Source organism: Myotis myotis, unplaced genomic scaffold (assembly GCF_014108235.1).
Source record: "Myotis myotis isolate mMyoMyo1 unplaced genomic scaffold, mMyoMyo1.p scaffold_m19_p_1, whole genome shotgun sequence".
Classification (NCBI taxonomy): domain Eukaryota; kingdom Metazoa; phylum Chordata; class Mammalia; order Chiroptera; family Vespertilionidae; genus Myotis; species Myotis myotis.
Window position 1 is genome coordinate 2,753,376 of NW_023416313.1, and position 22,837 is coordinate 2,776,212.

Sequence of the window (22,837 nt, forward strand, 5' to 3'; positions counted from 1 at the left end):
GCAGCCAGGCCTCCTCCCACCCGCGTGGCCCCTGAGCCGCCAGCCCCGCCCAGACGGCTCCGTAGTGGCCCCTCCCTCTCCCTGACACACACCTGATTGTGGGACCCTGACCCCCCCACTCGCCCTGGTTTAAAGTGACCCCCTCCCCTAAGAGAAGGGGGAGCCGAGCCTGCCGGACAGGGACGGGGACCCCTGCGGTAGCCAGGATGGCCGAGAGAGGGTAGACCTGGTGGGAGGAGGCAGGGGCAGGTCCCCTGGGGGAGCCCAGCGGTGTCCTGGAGGCGGTTGCCCGGGTGGGACCGTGAGGCCACCCCGCACGCGGGAGGAGCGGCCTGCGTTGGGGCGGCCACAGGGAGCCGCGCTGACCCCTCGGCCACCTTTGCTTTGGCAGGGCACCAGGGAGCCCGCCCAGCCCTGCCAGCGGTGCCAGGAAAGCAGGTCGGAGCAGGACAGACCCTGAGCTCGGCGGGCTGGAGGCTGGGCGGGCTGGAGGGGCGGTGCCTGTGCGGCCCCCCCACCTCCATGGGGCCTCCACTCTGCCCTGCGGCCAGGCCACCCGGCAGCTTGCAGGCCAGGCACACCAGCAGCTGGGGGTCTGCGGGGGGGCGGGGGGCAGGGGGAGGCGGAGCCCAGAGCCCGTCCCTGCCCAGCTGTCCCCACCCTGCTCCACCCGCACAGCTTGGGGTCACTGGGGTCACGGGGTCACGGCAGGGACCACTCGGCCTGCTTGTGGGGTGTGAGAGGGTAAGCGCCCCGCCCTGCCAGGTCTGGGAGCATCCAGGCACCGAGGCTGGGCCGGGCCCTGAGCGGAGGGCTGTTGCCGTGACGCTACTATTCCTCCACTATTAGCTGGCACCTGGGGGCCGCCCCACCCGTGGGAGAAGCCGGCAGCCCTGCATTTGAACCTGGTTCTGCTCTGGGAGCCGTGGAGCTGGGCAGCTGCTTCTTTGACCCTGTTTCCCCAGCTGTAACCAACTGGGAGGGGCGGGTCCCTGGCTCCACAGGGCAGGCAGCTGGCCCCGGGAATGGCCAAGGTCAGCCAGGGGGGCGGGGCCGGCCCGGGCGGCTCCCCAGCCTGAGGCACTTGGACCAAGACCAGGCCTCTGACCTGGCCCCTGACCTGGCCATCCCTGCCCGCTGACTCCTCCCGCCAGCCCGCCCCAGCCTGCCTGCCACTGGCTCTCCTCCCCCTCCCCCCATGGACCTCAGAGGCACTGCCACCCCTGTGCAGCCGCTGCTGGGGGCAGGCCTGTCGCCTCGGCCCACAAAAGCCACGGCCAGTGGAGACAGACAGACAGACAACCCCAGCCAGCACCCTCCTCTGAGACTCAGGCATGAGGATCAGGGGCCTCGGGAGGGGTCGGGCACAGTTCTCCTGAGGGGTGGCCCTAGCTGGGCCTGGGAGGGGCCACGGCCTGGGTCCCCGCTTAAGACCAGGTTCGCTGTTGGCTCCCAGGGTCCCACCACGCCCCGGGTTTGGAAGGGCCCAGTGAATGTCTGTGAAATGAGCGAATAAGTGAAACGAGACCCAGAATCCTTCTCGGGGAGAACGTGACCCTGGGAACTGAGCTGAGCCTCTCAGGTGGTGATGGAAGCGTCAGGGAGCCTTTGGTGGCTGAAGGGGGACAGTCCCCCTAGGTCCCCCCAGTCCTCTCACTTGGGGTTCCTCCCAGCCTAGACCGCCCACAGACAGGGAAGTCATGGCAGCTGGCGCCTTCGCCCTGCTATGCAGCCTCAGGCCATCCCCTGGCCCTCCTTGGCCTCAGTCTTCCCATCTGTGAAATGGGATCGTAACCACAGTGTGCCCAGGGCTGCGTGGGGGTGGGAGGGCTTAGCTCCCCGATCTCAGGAGCCCCCAGGGTCCCCGGGAGAGTCTGTGGAGATTTGGAGCAGGCAGGTCCTTTATCGTTCATGCTCCCGGGCACCCCGGTGCCAGCCTGGCTGGCTACTGGCACCCTCTTTAATAACCACATCTGTCCCCACGCCTAGTGCAACTCCAACCACCTGAATACACTCATTTAGACCATGAAACGGTGGCAACGAGCCGTGTCAGAGATGAGGAGACGAGGCTTTGCGGAGGCACTGGGGGAGGGGGAGGGCATCTGGGTTGTCTGCCAAAAAGGCCTGGCAGGCCTTTCCTTAGAGGGGAGGAGAGAGAGAGAGAGAGAGAGAGAGAGAGAGAGAGAGAGAGAGAGAGTGTCAGAGTCCAGGATGGTGGGAAGGAGAGAGGTGAGAGGGAGGGAGGGAGAAGGAGGCAGCCTGGGTACAGCAGCTCTGGCCTGGACATGGAGGGTCTGTGGCCTGGGGGGCCAGGCCAGGGCACAAGCCTGGGGGCAGCCCTGGAGAGGGGGTGCGGCCCTCAGCCTGCCCCCCTCCTCCCTGCTCTGAGCAGTGGCCAGCCCACATGCGATCTCCCTCCCAGGCAAACACACGTGCCCACTGCACACCTGACGCATGTGCAGCACACACACACTCCCCGTCACTCACGGATGCTCACTGATGCACGTATGCGCACGCCCAGCCATGTGCTCGTGCGGTCAGCCTGACCCGGGGGCCAGCAGTCTGCCGGGAAGGCAGGCAGGCCCAGGCTTGCAGATCCCGGCTCCTGGCACCCGTGGCGAGGAGAGCCCTGCCTGCCCCGGCCCTGGGCTCACAGATAGCCCCGCAGGGCCTGCCAGGGTCCGGGCACCTCCCGGAGGGCTTTTCCCTGCAGAGCTGGTGCTGCCCACCCTCCATTCGGCCCACAGTGCGGACAGCGGGGGCCGGCCCCTGGGCCCCTGCCAGGGCCTCGCTGCCTGTGCTGTCCCGTGGGTCCTGGTGTGACGGCGAGCACACAGCAGGGCCTAGGGGCAGGCGAGAGGGACAGACACAGGGGGCTTCTCGGGCCAGGAGTGCCCACCTCCCCCTGCCCTCCACCCAGGGCCTGGGCACCCCCACCCAGCAGCCCCGCCAGTGGCAGCTCAGACAGCATGCTCTGCCTTGAGTGGATGAGTGAGCGCTCTGGCTTCACGTGGTGAAGGTGGATTTATGACAGTTGCAAATTCAAAAGCAGTTCACCCAGCACAGGCGCTGGGCGAGTGCCCGCAGGACTGGCCCGACCCGCGGGGGGACCACAGGGTGACTGACCAGAATAACCGACGCTGCCGTTTTTATCTGTCCGCAAACGTTTCCCGGACAGGGACGCTTTTTTAGTTGCATTTTTATTTACATTAATTTACGTCACATACAATCTGTCATTTTAAAGCCTGCAGCTCGGTGGTTTCCAGTGGGTCCTTAATGTTGGGCAACCATCGCCACCGCCACCGCCTAATTCCAGAACCTGTGCATCACCCTCCACAGGAACCCAATTCGCAGCCACACCCCCGCCCCTCCCCCAGCCGGACCCCGCCTTCTCCCTCCTGTCTCTCCGGGACTTGCCCACTTGGGGCGTGTCCTAGACACGAAACCCGACCACTCGAGGCCTCTCTGCCTGGCTTCCCGGCATCATGTACTTGAGGCTGGTCCCTGGGTAGCCCGCATCCCTTCCACAATGTCCATTCCTTTCTGCGCTGAATAAGGTTGCGTCGTGTGGACAGGCCCATTCGTCCGCTGAGGACCAGCTGGGTTGTTTCACACAATTGTTTAAGATACGCTGTTTACAGAATAACTCTGGAGCCCGGCCGGCGTGGCTCTGTGGTTGGGTGTCGACCTGTGAACGGTTCGATTCCCGGTCAGGGCACATGCCCAGGTTGTGGGCTTGATCCCCACCGTGGGGTGTGCAGGAGGCAGCTGATCCATGATTCTCTCTCATCATGGATGTGTCTCTATCTCGCTCCCTCTCCCTTCCTCTCTGAAATCAATAAAAAAAGGTATTTTTTTTTAAAAAAAAGAATAATTTTGGAGACGCCATGTGCAGGTGACAGCTGTCCTTTCTTGCTGTTGTCTCTGGTGTGAGAATAAGTCCCTCTTTTGCTTACGTGGTTTTTCTCTTAAGAAAGAATGGTGACGCTAGCTGAAAGTTTTTGACAAACTAATGGATCGACTCCCAACCCTTTTCCACTCCCCTGGCCCGGAATCCCTGGGCTGGTGACCTTCTCGGGAGCAGAAGGCAGGTGCGTCACCTTTCCTGAGGGCCTCCCCCCACGGCTTCCAGGAATCCATCTACGCAGAGGAGACTGCGACTCACAGCCCGCGGGGAGCCAGACATGCCTCGTGCTCCTCCTCCCCACCCGCGGGCGGGCGGCTCTGTGCAGGGAGGGCACGGGAGGAGGGCCTGTGGTCACGTCCACCGAGTCACCAGGTGTGGGGAGCCCAGCCTGCCGGTGTCATCACTGCTCCTTGCTCCCTGCCGTCAGCTCAGGATGACGAGACAGGACGCCTGCCCCCTCGCACTGGTGTTCCTGGAACATGCAGGTCTGGGAATGGCTTTGGGGATGGGTGGTGGGAAGGTGATAAGGAAAGTGGCCATTTGTTACAAATTTCATGCACGTAGCCTGGCCAGCGTGGCTCCATGGTTGAGCGTCGACCTGTGATCTAGAAGGTCACAGTTCCATTCCCGGTCAGGGCACATGCCTGGGTCGTGGGCTCGATCCCCATTGTGGGGCCTGCAGGAGGCAACTGATCCGTGATTCTCTCTCATCAGTGATGTTTCTGTCTTTCTCTCCCTCTCCCTTCCTCTCTGAAATCAATAAAAATATATTTTTTTAAAAATTACATGCACATAGAATTTATTTTAACAGTAATACAATAATAAAGCAAATTAAAATTTTAAAACTAGTTGAAAGAAAGAAAACCATTGCCTCTCATCTCGCCCCTCAATAAGCACGTATTTGCAGCAGGAGGAAGTGTGCACCCAGGTGGACAGGAAGCTGCAGGTGCTGCCTCCCAGGTATAAAGGCAAACACACAGGCCAATAGGACGCAGAGCTGGATACAAAACCTCCCGAATTCGGGCAAGTAGCCTGCAGCAAGGCCCCAAGACCATTCAGTGGGGAAAGGACAAGCTTTTTAGCAAGTGGTGCTGGGAAAACTGGATGTCCACATGCAAAAGAAAGAAGCTGGACCCTTATTTAACACCACATCCAAAAATCAACTCAAAATAGATCTAAGGGTAAGAGCTAAAACTATAGAACTCTTAGAAGAAAACCTTGGGGAAAAGCTTCATGACTTTGAATTTGGCGATTATTTCTTGGATACGACACCACAAGTACAGGCAATAAATTAAAAAAAAAAAGATACATTAGATTTATCAAAATGAAAAACTTCTGTGCATGAGCGGGTGCTACTAACGGAGTGAAGAGGCAACCCAAGGAATGCGAGGAAATGTTTGCAACTCATGCATCTCATAAGATATTAATATCAGCCCTGGCTGGCTTGGCTCAGTGGATAGAGCGTCAGCCTGCAGACAGAAAGGTCTCGGGTTTGATTCGGGTCAAGGGCACATGCCTGGGTTGCAGGCTCCATCCCCAGTAGGGGGTGTACAGAAGGCAGACAATCAATGATTCTCTCTTGTCATTGATGTTTCTATCTCTCTCTCCCTTCCTCTTTGAAATCAATAAAAAAATATTTTTTTAGCCGAAACCGGTTTGGCTCAGTGGATGGAGCATCGGCTTGCGGACTGAGAGGTCCCAGGTTCGATTCCGGTCAGGGGCATGTACCTGGGTTGCAGGCACTTCCCCAGTGGGAGATGTGCAGGAGGCAGCTGATCGATGTTTCTCTCTCATCGATGTTTCTAACTCTCTATCTCTCTCCCTTCCTCTCTGTAAAAAATCAATAAAATATATTTAAAAAAAATATTTTTTTAAAAAAGACCCATTGAGGCCATAGTAAAAAAAAAAAAAGAAAAAGAAAAAGAAAAAAGAAATTAGTATCAGATTAGATAAAGAACTCCTACAACTCAACAAGGAAAAACCGCCTGAGGCTCGAACCAGCACGGGTTGGCTGATCTTTGGGTCCCATATGGTCCTGAGAGCCTGGCGTTTCCAGTGATGGGGGAGGCTTCCCCACGGAGGCGGTGGCTGGCAGAGAAGGACCGCTCGACTTCCCCCCAGGCCCAGGGTTCCTAGCTCCCGGGGAGCGCCGAGTGGTTCCTCCCCGGCCTTCCCATGCCCGGCCTGCACGGGGCCCTCCTGGTGGGCTCCCAGCCATCTGCCCACCCCCGCGGGGCCCTGGCTGAGCCACACTGGGGATCAGAGCAGAGCCCGGTGGCCCCTCCGCCGTCCCCACTGGATGACCGGCTCCCTGGGAAGTCACGGCCTCCAGAGCGGGGAGACCGGGCTTCGGGGACCTCCAGGGCAGGGAGCAAGGTGCCTCCCCAGGGGGTAATGGGTGAGGCTCGCCCGCCCGTGGCTGCCCCACATGGAGGCTGAGTCCCTTGGGCCATGGAGACATGGGGGGGCCGTTTGGCACCTGAACAATTCCACGCAGGTCGGCTCCTGCGCAGGGAGAGGGCCGAGCTTGCTCTGGAAGTCAGGTTCGGAGCCAGGTTCGAAGGCAGGTCCCGCGGGTGGGGTTCTGAGCTTCGTTATCTGCCGGCGCAGCTGTGGCTTTGGGACGCTGAACGGCCTGGAGGCCTGTTTGCCCAGATAAGTGTCAAGTCTGCAGCCAAAGGAAGCTATAAAAAACGCAGGGGGGGCGGGGGGCAGGGGGCGTTTAGGAGGGACCACGGCACAGCTGAAAGTTCTTTCCTCCCCACTCGAGTGAACTGGGCGGTTCTTGCGGGATCCCAGCCAGACGCAGAGGGATGCCACCAGGGACGTTCGGGTCACCTCACACGGTTCAGTTTGGCTGGGAAACGCCCTGCTCGGAGCTCAGCACACGAACCGTTCTTTAACCCTGACGTCACCCTATGTTTTCCCAAGAGTTTTTTCACAGTACAAACTTAATGCGTGTTTATCATCAAAAGTGTGGGAAATAGCCGAAACCGGTTTGGCTCAGTGGATAGAGCGTCGGCCTGCGGACTGAAAGGTCCCAGGTTCGATTCCGGTCAAGGGCATGTACCTGGGTTGCAGGCTCATCCCCAGTGGGAGATGTGGAGGCAGCTGATCGATGTTTCTCTCTCATCGATGTTTCTAACTCTCTATCTCTCTCCCTTCCTCTTTGTGAAAAATCAATAAAATATATTTTAAAAAAAAGTGTGGGAAATATAGTACAACGCGAGGAAAACAAGAACTACCTTGAATTCCATCTCCCAGCAACCACGTGTGGCCGCTCCCTATCGCCCCCTTAGCTTTTCTTATAGCTTCCTTTGGGTGAGACTTGACAATTTGACTTGTTTCTTGCATTTTTCTGTCTCTCTCCCTCACCCCTCCCCCTCATCAATGGCTTATACTTTTATTTATTCTTTTAAAAATATATTTTTTTAAAAAAATAAAAAATAAAAAAATAAAATAAAAATTTTTTTTATTGATTTCAGAGAGGAAGGGAGAGGGAGAGAGAGAGAAACATCAATTATGAGAGACAATCATGGATCGGCTGCCTCCTGCACGCCTCACACTGGGGATCGAGCCCGAAACCTGGGAATATGGCCTGACTGGGAATCAAACCGGGACCTCCTGGTTCATAGGTCGATTCTCAACCACTGAGCCACGCCAGCCGACCTGGGCTTATACTTACAAAAAACACAACCCCCCACCCACCCCCCCCAAAAAAAAACCACATTGACCTCTCTCTTTTCTTTTTAATTTATTGATTTGAGAGAGAGGAAGGGAGAGAGAGAAGCATGGCTGTGTTGTTCCACCCTGACGGGGGATGGCCGCTCTAACCAGCTGAGCTACTCGGCCAGGGCCGGGGTTGCACCTCACACCCACAGATGTGACGGATGGAGGGGTGACGGGTCAGGCGAGGCCCGCCCTCTGGGGGCTCCATCTGGAGGGAAGCACAGAAGAAGCACACATGGACGTGCAGGCTCTCCAGTTCTCCTGCTGCAAGCAATGCCGTGGCGAGCCAGGGTCCGAGCCCACGCGCTGATCGCACGGGGGACTCGCAAGAAGTGGCCTGAGAGATGGGTGTTACCACCGAGAGGCCTGCAATGGTCGCGTTTGTGCGTATTCGGTGAGAGTGCTGCTATTCTCTGCCGGTGCCAGACAGCACTCCGTTCTAGACCTCGAGCTGCCCCGGACCCGCAGGGCTTGCAGCGTCCCGCGTGGCTCACCCTCAGCCCTCTCCCTCTCCAGCTGACATACCCCTGCACAGGGAGCGCACTCCTTTCCCGGGCAGCGCAGCCACCTCTGGGCAGCTGACCCGGGCCAGGTGCCTGTCCATGGGCTGAATGGTGTCGGTCCTGGGGGCTTGCCCGGCTCACCCTGGCCCTCAAGGCCCCTCCTCACACTGGCCCCACGGAGCAGGAGGCCAGCTCCTGGTCCCCTTCGCACAGCTGCTGGCGTGACCCCACCTCCTGCTGAATGGCATTTCCTATTTGGGACTCCAGCCAGGGATGGCCTCACCGCCCCCAGGGAGCCTTCCCTGACCACCCCTTTCCAAGAGCAGGTGGCCCGGCTCCTCCCACCCCACCCTGACCTCTCCGAGGAAGCACCTGCCTCTGTTACTGCTGCCCGTCCCTCCCCTCGGGCTGCAGCCCCGTCTGGATGAAGCCTGCGGTAAACAGGAGGACGGACCCTGGTGCCTGTCCCTCGGACGAACTGTGACCCCACACGGCCCGCCCTGCGCCGGGGCCTGCGCTGTAAAGTGGACACAAAGTCAGCATCCCGGGGCTGCTGTGCCCTGCACATGCCCGCTGAGCCCCGACGGTGGGCCTTGCACGGTGCTGGGGACCAGGGGCCCACCGGTGAGCAAGACAGGGCAGGTGCCCGCCCCACGCACTTCCCTTGTGGGGGAAACAGGCAGATGAACCCTGACCTTCCTGAGGTCCAGGGAGGAACTCTCGGTGCCGGGCAGGGGCAGCTGGGACTGGTCGGAGCGGGGCCGGGGAGGCCCACCGGGAGGGCTGTTCAGCTGAGACGGGAGGGCGGGGGCCTCATGTGAGGAGGTGGGGACGGGGGCGATGCAGCAGAATTCCAGGCCGAGGGAACAGCCGGTGCGAAGGTCCTGTGACAGGACAGAGCCGGGGTGACCCCAAATCGACCAGGGGGCAGTGGTGTTCTGGCTGGGGTGGTGTGGGTGCTGGGCCCCTGGGGGCGGGGGGGGGGGAAGGCCCCCATGCCCTGGGAGGGCTGAGAGGTGGGGGGAAGGTCAGGTGACTGAAATAGATTAGGGGGGGCTCCTGCCTGTGCCCCTGATGGCAGTGATTCAGTAACTGATCCCTGACTCATGGCTGAGCCCGTCCTCGGGGTGACTGGCTCACTCACCCACTGACCGGCTGCGTGCGGCCTCTGGGCGCCGGCGCTGTGCTGGGCCTGGAGGCCGGGCCTGCACGGGACAGACGGCGCGAAGCTCCGCGAAGCTCCCGATGGAGGGACAAGACAAATGCTAAACGTGGGAAAATCAAACAGGGCCGGGACAGGGTCCGCGTCAGGGGTCCGGGTCCGGGTCCGGGGAAGAGGAGGAGGAGGAGGAGGAGGAGGAGGAGGAGGAGGAGGGGGAGGGGGAGGAGGAGGAGGAGGAGGAGGAGGCAGGAGGAGGAGGAGGCAGGAGGAGGAGGAGGAGGAGGAGGCAGGAGCTGTGCAGAGGCCCGTGCGGAGGGAGGGCAGGGCAGCCCGCGCTCCAGGGAGGGTTTGCTCTTCACAAACCGCCCCCTGACCCGCGGGGCGGCCAGCGCAGGGTGCCTGTCTCAGGCCACACACAGCGCGTCCCGTCCCGTCCCGGGAAGCCAGGCGGCAGCCTCCCCGGGCTGGCACGGCGCCCCCCGGCGGGCGGCGGGCGGCGGGCGTGGGGAGAACAGGGCCGCATTGTGAGCGTCCCGGGAGCCGGGCACACAGAGGGCCCGAGTGTGTCCAGGGCGGCGCTGGGGCTCAGGAGACTCATTGAGCGCCGGTGGCCGGGCCGCGGGTGCCGCCAGGAAGAAACGGGCCTTTATGAGGGGGAGGCCCGGCCCAGCCTGGGCAGAGGCCACGCCAGGCCATCCATCTGCGACCTTCCTGGGGCGGCGGGTCGCGTGGGGCTGGACACAGCCAGAGCTCGGGCAGACATGGTGAGCTACATGTATAGTCCACAGACCCTGTCTTCCTCCCTCCTCCCCTCTCCCCGAAGGCGGGAGACGATATTAGCTCCCCGATGGAAGGTGGAGGTGGGTCAAGGCCAGCAGCGCTGCCCGAGCTCCTCAGCAGCCGCCCCGTTCTGCAGAGGGGGACGCTGAGGGCCGGAGAGCACCCTGCAGGGAGGGCCACAGCCGGTGAGGAACGGCGAACGGAGCCCAGGTGCTCCCGCGCCCGCGGCTGCGTGCTCCACCACCGAGGGGAGTGTGCCTGTGTGTGAGCATCACGGGTGTGAGTGGACGGGGTGCGTGGGCAGGTGGGTGGGGTCTGCTGTTCTAGGCCCACAGACACCCCACTGGCTCCGGACCCCGGGTGGGCGCCCCGGGTGGGCTGTGTGCAGCCGCGTCCCCAGGCTGGGCATCACGGATGTGGAGCAAGTCACCCCGACCTCGCGGCTGAAATGCCATGGGTGGCGCTCCCAGGTCCTGTGGACTCCCTCCGCCCTCAGCAGGAATCCGGAGGCTTCTCACCCTCGGCGGCCCGTGCGCGCTGCCTGTCCCCTGCGGCCGTTCCTCTCGCGGCGGCCAGCCTGGGCTTCCCCACAGCAGGCGGCCAGCGCCCCCAAAGGTGGAGGCGGTGGAGGGGCGCTCCGAGGAGCGGGGCCTAGACCCGCCCCTGCCCGGCGGGATGTGTCCAGGTCCGGGCGTGAGGAGGGCGCACGGGTGGGGCTTTAGGAAGATACAGCCCACCGCGCACTGCATCCCCAGCCCGCCCGCTCGGGCCGCCCCAGGTTTCGTTGAGCTCAGGAGTCCCATCGCAGCCTCCAGAGGAGGAACCTGACACCAGACATTTGCAGTACCTGGCGGAGGCCGTCAGCGCCGGTCCAGCTGCGCCACACCGCCCCCTCGTGGCCAGAGCCGGATGTCCCGCGGCAGGGCCCGAGCCCCTGCGCTGACTGGGGAGCCTGACCCCGCGGCTCCTGGGCCACGTGAGCAAACTCTTGAACCTTGGCAGGGCCTGGCACAGCAAGTGATCTATGCACATTGTGTCCTCACACCCCGGTCATCCTGGTGACCCCCAGCCCCTATCAGTGACGCCCTCGGCACCTCTGCGGTCACGACGGGGCACTGTGGTGCGGGCTGCGCCTGCTCCTTGCCGGACCTGCTCCCCGCTGCCTGCCTGTGGGGTGTCCACAGGATCAAACTGCTCTGACGTCCGTGGGAAGGCCACTCTGTGGCTCCCGTTGTCCCCAGGGTGAAGGCCACAGTCTGAGATGTGGCTTGGGAGTCCCCACCAGCCCCCTGTCCTCCCCCAGCTTCCACTGTCAAGGCCTCAGAGGCCCCCACTATCCGGATCGGTCATCAGCAGAACAAGGTGCCAGGATCCGCAGGCTGTGGGCGTCAGGCCAGCAGCCCATGGGAGGACGCCGAGCAGCGTTTGGTGAGCGGGACGGTGCCAATGCCAGCATCCTGGGCCTGGTTGGTGCACGATGGTTATGTGAGAGGCAGGGGCGGGGTGGGGGGAGAGCTCTCTGAATATTTCTGCAACCTCTATACACGTTTAAAACTACTTCCAAGCCCAGCTGTGACTCAGTGGCTGAGCCTTGACCTATGAACCAGGAGGTCATGGTTCAGTTCCTGGTCAGGGCACAGGCCTGGGTTGTGGGCTTGATCCCCAGTGTGGGGCGTGCAGGAGGCAGCGATCAATGCTTCTCTCTCATTATTGATGTTTCTCTCTCTCCCTCTCCCTTCCTCTCTGAAATCAATAAAAACATATTTACAAAAACCCCCAAAAACCCAAAATTAAACTACTTCAAAATAGAAAGGGAAAATACATAAAAACTCTGAGTCCACTTCGTCCAATCACAGCAGAAGGCACGTTCTTCTCAGGCTCACATGGAACATGCGCCAGGACAGACCTTGTCCACAGACCGTGAGCGCACCTTCATCTAAAAGGGTAGGAATCACTGTGCTCTCAGACCACAATGGAATGAAATGAGGAATCAACAGCCGAGAGAGAGAGAGAGAGAGAGAGAGAGAGAGAGAGAGAGAGAGAGATGGATCCCCCCCCCAACACACTCGGAGAGTGGACAGCACTCTTCTAAATAACACATGGGTGGAAGAAGAAACCTAAAGTGAAATCTGAAAGTGTTTTGAACTAAACGAAACCGAAACCGAAAGGACAATGTACCAGAGGCTGTGGGAGGGGCGGCCCGTGGAGAGCATGGAGTGCATATTTCAGAAGACAGATCTAAAGCCAATCGCCTAAGCTTCTACCTTAGGAAACTGGAAAAGAAGAGCAGAATCAACCCAAAGTGAGCAGAAAGAAGCCCACGCCCAAGCCAGAGGAGACCACGATCTCCATCATCACCGTCTCCATCACCACCATCCCCATCATCACCGTCCCCATCACCACCATCTCCATCATCACCGTCTCCATCATCACCGTCTCCATCACCACCATCCCCATCACACCATCCCCATCACCACCATCTCCATCATCACCGTCTCCATCATCACCGTCTCCATCACCACCATCCCCATCACCACCATCCCCATCACCACCATCTCCATCACCACCATCTCCATCATCACCGTCTCCATCACCACCATCCCCATCACCACCATCCCATCACCACCATCCCCATCACCACCATCTCCATCATCACCGTCTCCATCACCACCATCCCATCACCACCATCCCCATCACCACCATCTCCATCACCACCATCTCCATCACCACCATCCCCATCATCACCGTCTCCATCATCACCGTCTCCATCATCACCATCCCCATCACCACCATCCCCATCACCACCATCTCCATCACCACCATCTCCATCATCACCGTCTCCATCACCACCATCCCCATCACCACCATCCCCATCACCACCATCTCCATCACCACCATCCCCATCACCACCATCCCCATCACCACCATCCCCATCACCACGGTCTCCATCATCACCGTCTCCATCACCACCATCCCCATCACCACCATCTCCATCACCACCATCCCCATCACCACCATCCCCATCACCACCATCTCCATCACCACCATCTCCATCATCACCGTCTCCATCACCACCATCCCCATCACCACCATCTCCATCATCACCGTCTCCATCACCACCATCCCCATCACCACCATCCCCATCACCACCATCTCCATCATCACCATCTCCATCATCACCGTCTCCATCATCACCATCCCCATCACCACCATCCCCATCACCACCATCTCCATCACCACCATCCCCATCACCACCATCCCCATCACTACCATCTCCATCACCACCATCTCCATCATCACCGTCTCCATCACCACCATCCCCATCACCACCATCTCCATCACCACCATCTCCATCATCACCGTCTCCATCACCACTATCTCCATCACCACCATCTCCATCACCACCATCCCCATCACCACCATCTCCATCATCACCGTCTCCATCACCACCGTCTCCATCACCACCATCTCCACCATCACCATCCCCATCACCACCACCATTTCCATCACCACCATCTCCATCACCACCCTCTCCACCATCACCATCCCCATCATCACCACTATATCCATCACAACCATCTCCATCACCACCATCTCCATCATCACCGTCTCCATCACCACTATATCCATCACAACCATCTCCATCACCACCATCTCCACCATCACCATCCCCATCATCACCACTATATCCATCACCACCATCTCCATCACCACCATCTCCACCATCACCATCCCCATCATCACCACCATCTCTACCATCACCATCCCCATCACCACCATCCCCATCATCATCATCTACCCTGAAAAAACTCTGCCTTTTTACCATCGAACACCCATTAGTACGGCCATTATAAAAAAATACAAATAAATAACAAATGTTGGGGGGCGTGGAGGAATTGGAACCCTGTGCACTGTTGGTGGGAATAAAATGTGGGGCAGCTGCTGTGCCAAACAGTATGGCAGTTCCCCCCAAAATAGAATTATCATGTAGTCCAGAAATTCAACCTCTGGATATAAACCCCCACAATGGAAAGCAGGGTCTGAGAGAGATACTTCTACCCCGCGTTCACAGCAGTGTTATTCACAGGAGCCAAAAGGTAGAAGCACCCGTGTCCGTCCACAGATGGACAAACAAAATGTAGTCCATCTACACCAGTGCTGGCGAGCCTTTGAGCTCGGCGTGTCAGCATTTGAAAAACCCTCACGTAACTCTGGTGCCGTGTCACATATAGAAATTTTTTGATATTTGCAACCAGAGTAAAACAAAGACTTATATTTTTGATATTTATTTTATATATTTAAATGCCATTTAACAAAGAAAAATCAACCAAAAAATGAGTTCGCGTGTCACCTCTGACACGCGTGTCATGGGTTTGCCATCACTGATCTACACACACAGTGGAATATGATTCAGCCATGAAAAGGGAGGAAGGCCCAGCTGGTGTGGCTCAGTGGTATAGCATTGACCTATTTCTTTCTCCTTCTCCATTCCTCTCTGAAATCAATACAAATATATATATATATTTTTTTTTAAAAAGGAAGGAGCCTTAACTGGTTTGGCTCAGTGGATAGAGTGTCAGCCTGCGGACTGAAGGGTCCCAGGTTCGATTCTGGTCAAGGGCATGTACCTTGGTTGCGGGCACATCCCCAGTGGGGGGCGTGCAGGAGGCAGCTGATCGATGTTTCTAACTCTCTAACCCTCTCCTTTCCTCTCTGTAAAAAATCAATAAAATATATTTTTTTAAAAAGGAAGGAAACTCTGACACCGGCTACAACACGTATGGGCCGGGAACACATTAGGCTCAGTGAAATAGGCCTGTCACGCAGGACACGGACCACGATGGCATTCATGGGGGGTCCTTAGGGGAGTCAGAGCCAGAGAGACAGGCAGCAGCTGGTGGGTGGGGGCGGGGCGGGGGTTGTGTAATGGGGACAGAGTCTGGGTTTGGGAAGATGAAATCATTGCAGAGATGGTGGTGGAGGTTGCACAACGATGTGAATGCACTTAATGCCACTGAACTGCGCACTGAGAGATGGTGAAAGTGGTAAGTTTGCGTTATGTGTGTTTTACCACAAATTTTAAAAAGTAAAAACAATGATGGCATTGTTTAAATTAATGGAATAATAAGAACACTTACGCCCTAGCTGGTTTGGCTCAGTGGATAGAGCGTGGGCCTGCAGACTGAAGGGTCCCAGATTTGAATCCAGTTAAGGGCACATGCCCGGGTTGTGGGCTCGATCCCCAGTGTGGGGCGTGCAGGAGGCAGCCGATCCGTGATTCTCTCTCATCACTGATGTCTCTCTCTCTCTCTCTCCCTCTCCCTGAAATTAATATAAATATACTGTATTTTTTAAAAAGAACACATTTCCTACCTAAACGCCTTGAACAGTCTTGTCCCCAACCCCGCCCCCCCCTCCTCGCCCCCACCGCCCTGCAAAGCCTCCCATCCTGCTGGCTCTTATCTCAAGTAACAGTGACAAGGCTGCCGGGAAGCATCTCCACAGCCTCCAAAGTGTGACAGATATTCCGGGAGGCGGGGGCGGGGCGGGGGGCCACAGGGGCGGGTAAGTCTGCCTGTTTCCCCTGAGAAAACACTGAAGCAGGTGTTCTGGCTCTGCCAGGGCGGGCGCTCAGCAACACCCAAGCGGCCGGGGACGCCGCCCTCCCCGTGCTCCTGGGGACTGGCTGCCACTCATTCCACAGAGGCCTTGCAGGGCCTGCTCTGTGCCAGGCGGCCGCAGGTGCCTGGGTCAGGGGCACGCAGAGCAGAAAAGGCCACGCTCCTTGTTGCTGGGAGACAGGAAAACAAGCGAACAGTGAATGAGCACGCTCCTTCCCAGGGAGAGCCGGGCAAGAACGGCAGGAAGGGGGAGGGACATGGCTCCTCTGAGTCCGGCCAGACTGGGCGCCCCCATCCCGCCCTCCTCCCTCCCACGCCCCAAGCAAGAAGCGCAGCCTTGGGGTGCGCAGGGGTCCCACACGGTGGGCCAGCCCTTCAGGGGGGACAGGCCGCGTAGCTCTGAAGCGCCAGCGCCCAGGTCATGGCTGCTGGAGGCTGTGGACCAGCTGCTTCCAAGCGGCTTTTCTGCTCCGCCAGCGCCCCCTGCTGGGCATGGGCGGTTCCTGCAGCCACCCGACTCCTGCCGGGGGGCCTGGAGCATCCCTAGGCCCTTCCCCCAACCCAGGGTCTGACCCCGCCCGGACCGCCCCTTAGAGGATGACGATGAGGAAGAATCACTCTAACAGAAATGCGTTTCCTCCCGTTACTGGGACTAGGATTTAGGTGTTTGAAATGTTTTTTGGATTTTAATCCTCACCCGACGATGTTTTTCACTGACTGCAGGGAGAGAAGGGAGAGGGAGAGAAGCAGTTGGTTGCCTCCGGCACACACTCCGACAGGGAACCCACAGCCTGGGTATGTGCCCTGATTGGGAATCGAACCCACGACCGTTTGGTGCACAGGAAGATGCTCTACCCCACCAGCAACACCAGCCAGTGAAGTGTTCTCTAACCCATGATTTCGAACCCTTTGGCGAGTAAAAGGCAGGCAGGCCTGCAGTTCCGAGGTGGGAGTGGGACAAGCCTTCCTGCAGCCCACGGGGAGGCCTGCAGATGTACCACGCCCGCTCGGCCGGGACCCTGGGCTGGACTCCGCCGGCGTCTGACCTTCCCTCCCACGGGCAGGCCCAGCTTTGTGCCCTCAGCCCACCACGGGGCTTGGTTTCCCAGCACACATTTGACTGAATTGCTGTATTTGCCTTTCTGCATGTCTCCCATTCCTCCCGGGGTGCCCAGGCTTTGTCTAGCCTTCCACTCACTCCACCAGCTGCGGAGGGTGCCGGGCCTGGTTTCCTGTTGGGAACACGGGCGAGGGCGGGCAGATGGACAGAGTCCCGCCGGTCGTGGGCAATTACATGGCACGGACACAACTGGCAAGTGCTACGCAGGAGCGCAGCGGGCATCTTCCAGGAGCAGGTTCCGCGGGAGGGGCCTGAGCGGACAGAGGCCGAGACGGGGCGGCAGACCCTGTGCCGATGTAAGAACGTCCAACCTCTAGGGAATTTTTGAGTTTATTTGAGCCAAACTGAAAACTGCCAGGAAGCAAAATCTCAATGGACTGAGAGGATGGGCCGGGAAACGGCAGTGTTACCATTTATTTAACACATCAGAATCAAAGGGAAGACTTAAGGTGGTTACGTGAAACCCACTGGCAATAGACTAGGGAGGAAGCAAGGCCGGGACATTTCTGAGCCTGGATAAAAAGGAACATGGAGCCCTGACCCGTTTGGCTCAGTGGATAGAGCGTCGTCCTGTGGACTGAAAGGTCCCAGGTTCGATTCTGGTCAAGTGCATGTACCTTGGTTGCGGACACATCCCCAGTAGGGGGCGTGCAGGAGGCAGCTGATCGATGTTTCTAACTCTCTATCCCTCTCCCTTCCTCTCTGTAAAAAATCAATAAAATACATTTTTTTTAAAAAAGGAACATGGAGAGACACACACTTCTTTTATGCTGGTGGGTTTAGGAGAGTTGGTGGTTAGTGCCCACCGGGACACACTTGTCGTTAGAAAGTTTAACGTCAGACCACCCTGTGTGGCTACTTACGGTCTCCGAGTTCACGAGGCCACCACGCCGGCCTCCCCTGAGCTGGTCAGGTTTAGGATGCGGCCCCCTTTCGTCCACATTAGAGCCTGGGTTTTATTCTAACATCACGAGAAGCCATTGAAGGTTTTCGGCAAAGCCCAATATATCTGACTTACGGTTTCCCGAGATCCATTGGCTGCTGCGTACCCGTGGAGCACGGGTCCTCAAACTACGGCCCGCGGGCCACATGCAAATACAAATATTGTATTTGTTCCCGTTTTGTTTTTTTACTTCAAAATAAGATATGTGCAGTGTGCATAGGAATTTGTTCATAGCTTTTTTTTAACTATAGTCCCGCCCTCCAACGGTCTGAGGGACAGTGAACTGGCCCCTGTTTAAAGTTTGAGGACCCCTGCCGTGGAGAGTGGCTTGGAGACTTCTCAGTGGGCAGGTGAGGTGGGGCGAGTGGGTGGACAGAGGAGGAGCCTTGGGGATGCTCTGGGTGGTGCCGGCAGCCTTACTGAGAATGGAGGTCAGCTCTGGCGATGAACAGATCAGTAGGAGGGACTCTCACTAGAGTCCATGCGGCAGTTTCTGGTAATGAACAGTGGGAGCTGCGAGGCAGACGGGTCCCCGAGCTGGGCCGCACCTGCCTCATGCCTTGTGTGTGCTGTCCAAGAGGAGTGGCCACCTCCGTCCGCCGTCCTGAGCGCATCTTTCTGCTCCTCACTTCCGAAAAGCCTTGGGAACTAAAGCTTCCCATCCCCCCCCACGCTGCCCGACAGCCGTCTGGCCGGGTCGTGTAAAACCTGAAATCCCTCCACGACTAGCTTTTCCTCTCAGTGTGTCTCGTGTTTCAAGAAACGCATTTTTATAAGTAGCTTACGCGCACTGTCTGCACACTTGTCTACAGACCGCCTGTCGCTGCTTTGCAAGCTGTGACCTCAAGGCCTGCAGGTCTGCTTACTGTCTGGCCCTTTGTTGATCGGTCCTCCCTCATGTCAGCAGGTTCCCGCCAGGCCGTCTGACTCCAGGACCCCCTTCCTCGAACAACCCGATGCATGTTCCTGCAGGTCCTGGCTGGGGAGGAAAAGGCCTCAGGTGCTTCTAGCTCTGTGGTACCCAATGTTATGTGAGTGCACACTGACTCCCGGTGCCGCGCGGCCAGGGACTGACATGTCCTACGGACTCCTGCAAACCCCAGGTGGTTATTGTGCTCTTGGGTGTGGAGCGAAGAACAAGTTCATTGGCTCCAGTGTGACTGGTGGGCTGTCCCTGTTCCAGAAAGTCCAGGAGTCCCGCCTCCAGGGGACCGGACCGTCTGCAGGGGTTGCCCAAGAAGACACTGAGCCTCCCCTCCCCCTCCCAACTTGCTGACTTATGAGAAGGTGGACCAGTTTTCCAAGACCCGAGGGGCCCTCTCAGCTCCCCAGTGGGTCAGGGTGGGAGGAGGGGTCAGGAGGTCTGAGGGTGGCAGTGCCAGGGAATGGAGGTGTCTGGCTTCCCCAGCCCCCACTCGAGACAAATGACCTATCTAATCTGCCTTGTGCTATGCAAACCGGCTGGGATCTCTCCTTAGAAACCACATAAACAACACTGACCGCGAATTTCAGGCCCAAGGTCCCCAGAGTAAAGCTGTGCATATAATCACGTAAATTACCATCTGAACCAGGACTTAAAACGTATTGCCAGAAAATTACGCATCGTTGCCTTTAAAATCTGTTAAGCTGATTTCATTCTTTTACTGGTTACGATACTTTTAATTTCCTTCTGTAGGTAATGAAAGTAAGTTTCTAAGCATTATATGTTCCTACTTAAGAAAATATCACTTTATAAAACACCTATTAACTTTTGCTTTCTGAAATTTAGGGTGTCCATTATGCAGATATTCTTTTAAATTATTCAATTTTTTCATAATTTGTCCTAAACCTGCTGTTTAATACTAGCCTCAAGTTTAAAGAACATTTTAGCAGCACAGATATTACGCAAGGCAGCTATTTTCCCATCCAGTGGATATATTGCAGGGATATACTCACTACACTCACTACTTACGTACCCAGTGGTTGCCGAATATTAAGTACAGGTTACTTGTTCTTTTGGCCTCTGAATTCAGGAGTCCTTCAGTTTTTTAATCAGTGAATTGTTCGAATAAAAAATATAAATGTGTATCGACAGAGAAAGCCCAAGAAAGCTAAGGTGGAGACTACATTATCACTGATCAGGGCACACAGCTCAGTGAGAATGAGGCCTGCTGCATCGGCCTCAGAGATCTCCGAGAAACGCAGGGCTGCTGTCACAGGACCAGCTTATAAAACAGGTCAGGATCGAGATCAAAGCCTGTGGTGCCTGCAAGGGATCTGTAGGGCTCTATGGTGTCAGGGCGAAGGAACAAAACCCAGGACCAGTCGTCACCCAACAAATGTTCACGTTGACGGGAAAGGAACATCTGATGCTCTGCCACAGGAGTCGGGTCAGTTTCTCACATCCGCCCTCTGAAGGAGGCACTCGCCCGCCTCTTCATCCGCCTCCTGAACTCACAGGAGCGGCACGTCCACTTTCAAACCAACAGGAACGGGGGCAGGTAACGTCCTTTTCAGAAGAAAAGCGTTTCCAATAAAATTTAAAAACTTTATTAAGATTTAAGCTATAAACCAAACGTTGGCAACCATCATATGGTCATGTTGGCTCGGGGCACGGGAAGGTGGGACGGTCACTCTTTCCAACGCAACTGCACAATTCGCTGCCATAGGTCGGCTCATTTTCTCAGACGCTGCACCTCGTCCTTCGGTTTACAGCCCACACGGCAAGGTTAACAGAATGTTAAGTAACTTACCACCGGTCGCTAGAACAGATGGGAAACGCAACCACTATTCGGATCAAGTTATAACAAGGCTTTGGCGGCTCAGTCGTTTTCCCAGGGAGGGTATAAATCTGTAAATCCTGAAACGGTGATGCCGTTTGTGGAGCCGTAAAATCCACACCCGCGACGGTGTTGCCACAGCGCACAGGGGGGTCCACTCATTCTGCTTCCCCGGTCGCTCCGACCGAGCAGCTTTCGGGGTGGAACCGGAAGACTTAAAGAGGACCGACTTCCTCCGTGGCACCATCGTGAAGACAGCGAGAAACGGGGTGTGCAATCAGCCAGCTGTGCACGTCCGCACCCCGACCCCGCAGGCCTGTTCCCAGGGCTCCAACCGATGTCACCGACACTCGGGGTGGCCGCCGAGGGCGGCGTCCTCTTGCAGCGGGGCCGCCCGCTCAGATCAGAGGCCGTTCGCTGCAGCCGGGAAAGTGGTCCTCGGTGCGGAACAGGACGGGCGGTTCGTAGCCGGCCGGCGGGGGCCTGCTGGCGGGCGCCTTGGCGAAGAGGGAGGGCACGGGGAGGGTGTGCAGGAGTTTCCGGAACGCGCTGGGGAAGGAGCCCAGCTCGGCCTCCGCCCTGGCGACCTGCTCCTCCATCCGGGCCACGCTGGCGCCGATCATGCCCACGAAGGCCTCCAGCCGGTCGATCTTGCCGTACACCTGCCGCATCTCCGTGGCCTTGGCGTGGATGCGCGGCACGCCCTCGCTGACCACGTGGGAGGAGTCGCCGCGCAGCATGTCCAGCATGCCCACGAACTCGTCCACCCTGGTGAGCAGCTCGTCCAGGCTGGCGTCCAGGGCCTGCACCTCGGGCCGCGCCCCGGCCCCGGCCCCGGGCAGCAGGCCGGCGGCGTAGCCCGCGGCGGCGCGGCGCAGCAGCGGCAGGTCGCGTCCCGGCGCGCCCCCGTCCGGGCCCTCATCCTCCCACGGCCCTGAGGCGATGCTGTGGCTCTGCGACACGTGGCCGCTGTCCCCGCTCCAGGAGGCGAGCGGCGGCTCGGCTTCTTCCGCGGATCCCTCGCGAGACGGCCCGCGACGCGCCGAGCGACCCTCCATAGCCCGCGACTTCCGGGCTGCCGGCCAGCTTCCGGTCTTCGCGCGCACGCGCACGCACAGAACGCCCCTGCTTCCGGGCTGCGCGCACGCGCACGCGCACGCACACGCACACGCACACGCACACGCACACGCACACGCACACGCACACGCGCGCTGTGGTCTCTGTGTGCACGCGCTCAGCCCGAACCCCAGTTACGAAGGAAGGTTTGGCGGTGCAGTGAAGTGCACACACCGTAAGTGCACAAGTGGATTCGTGTTTGCACATCCTTACACCCACGTCGCCTCCATCCAGATGAGGGTGAAGCGCATGTCCAGGGCCGGGAAGGGTTCCCTCCCGCCCCTAGCTTCTTGCTCGGACACGGCTGTTGCTTACTACTCCGTCAAAGAACAAGGGCCAATTAAAGTATGCAAATTAAATTTAAATTAACTGTGTCTGCTTACCAAGGCAGATAGCTCAAACGGAAGTTTCTGGCTTAGAAACTTGGGCTATGCCAGTCTCTTTAAACCGTTTTAAAATTTCATTTTATCACAGGTGTTTTTATTTATCAGTATCACTTAGCTCCTACTGTATACCAGGCACTGTTCTAGGCACCGGGTGACACAGCGGTGGACCGACGACCCAAAAGTTCTGCCTCGAACTTCATTCTAGGCGTGGAGATACCCAGGAAGCAGGAGAAATTGATAGCATGTTACCTAGAGATGAGAGTGCTTATCAGCCAAGGACCGATTCTGCAAATCATCAGCAGGGGTCGCTGGTGACAGCCCAGGGCGCTCCCTGGAGCAATTCCCAAGCATTATAGTGGGGAGACACTTGACCTTGGTTAAATCAAGCAAAACAAATCAAAACCCCACAAAAACTCTGGAAGCAACCCTAGTGCCCATCCATGGATGAATGGATAAGCAACATGTATTCTATCCACACAAAGAACTAGCATTCAGCCTTAAAAAGGACCGAAATTCTGACATGTGCTACAGTAGGGATACACCTTGAGGGCACTGGGCTCAGTGAGATGAGCCATTACATAAGACAAATGCTATAATGTCCCCCCTCCCCTTACATGAGGTCCTAGGGTAGTCAAATCATAGAGAAAATAGGACAGCGTTTGCCAGGCACTTGGGGCGGGGGTGCTGTTTAACGGGTATGGAGTTCCAGTTTTGCAAGATGAAAGAGTTCTGGGGATAGGTTGCACAGCAAGATGAATATACTTAATACTGAGCTGAACATTTACAAATGGTTAAGATAGTATCTTTTATG

At 57.7% G+C, this 22,837-nt stretch overlaps 1 protein-coding gene across 1 annotated transcript; it reads right to left on the reverse strand.

The window, feature by feature from the left end:
* Positions 1-20,278: 20,278 nt before the first annotated feature.
* Positions 20,279-21,642, reverse strand: BLOC1S4 (biogenesis of lysosomal organelles complex 1 subunit 4). Its single transcript, XM_036328429.1, has one exon. The coding sequence runs from the start codon at positions 21,580-21,582 to the stop codon at positions 20,923-20,925; it is 660 nt and encodes a 219-aa protein (XP_036184322.1). The 5' UTR covers positions 21,583-21,642; the 3' UTR covers positions 20,279-20,922.
* Between the last annotated feature and the right edge of the window lie 1,195 nt (positions 21,643-22,837).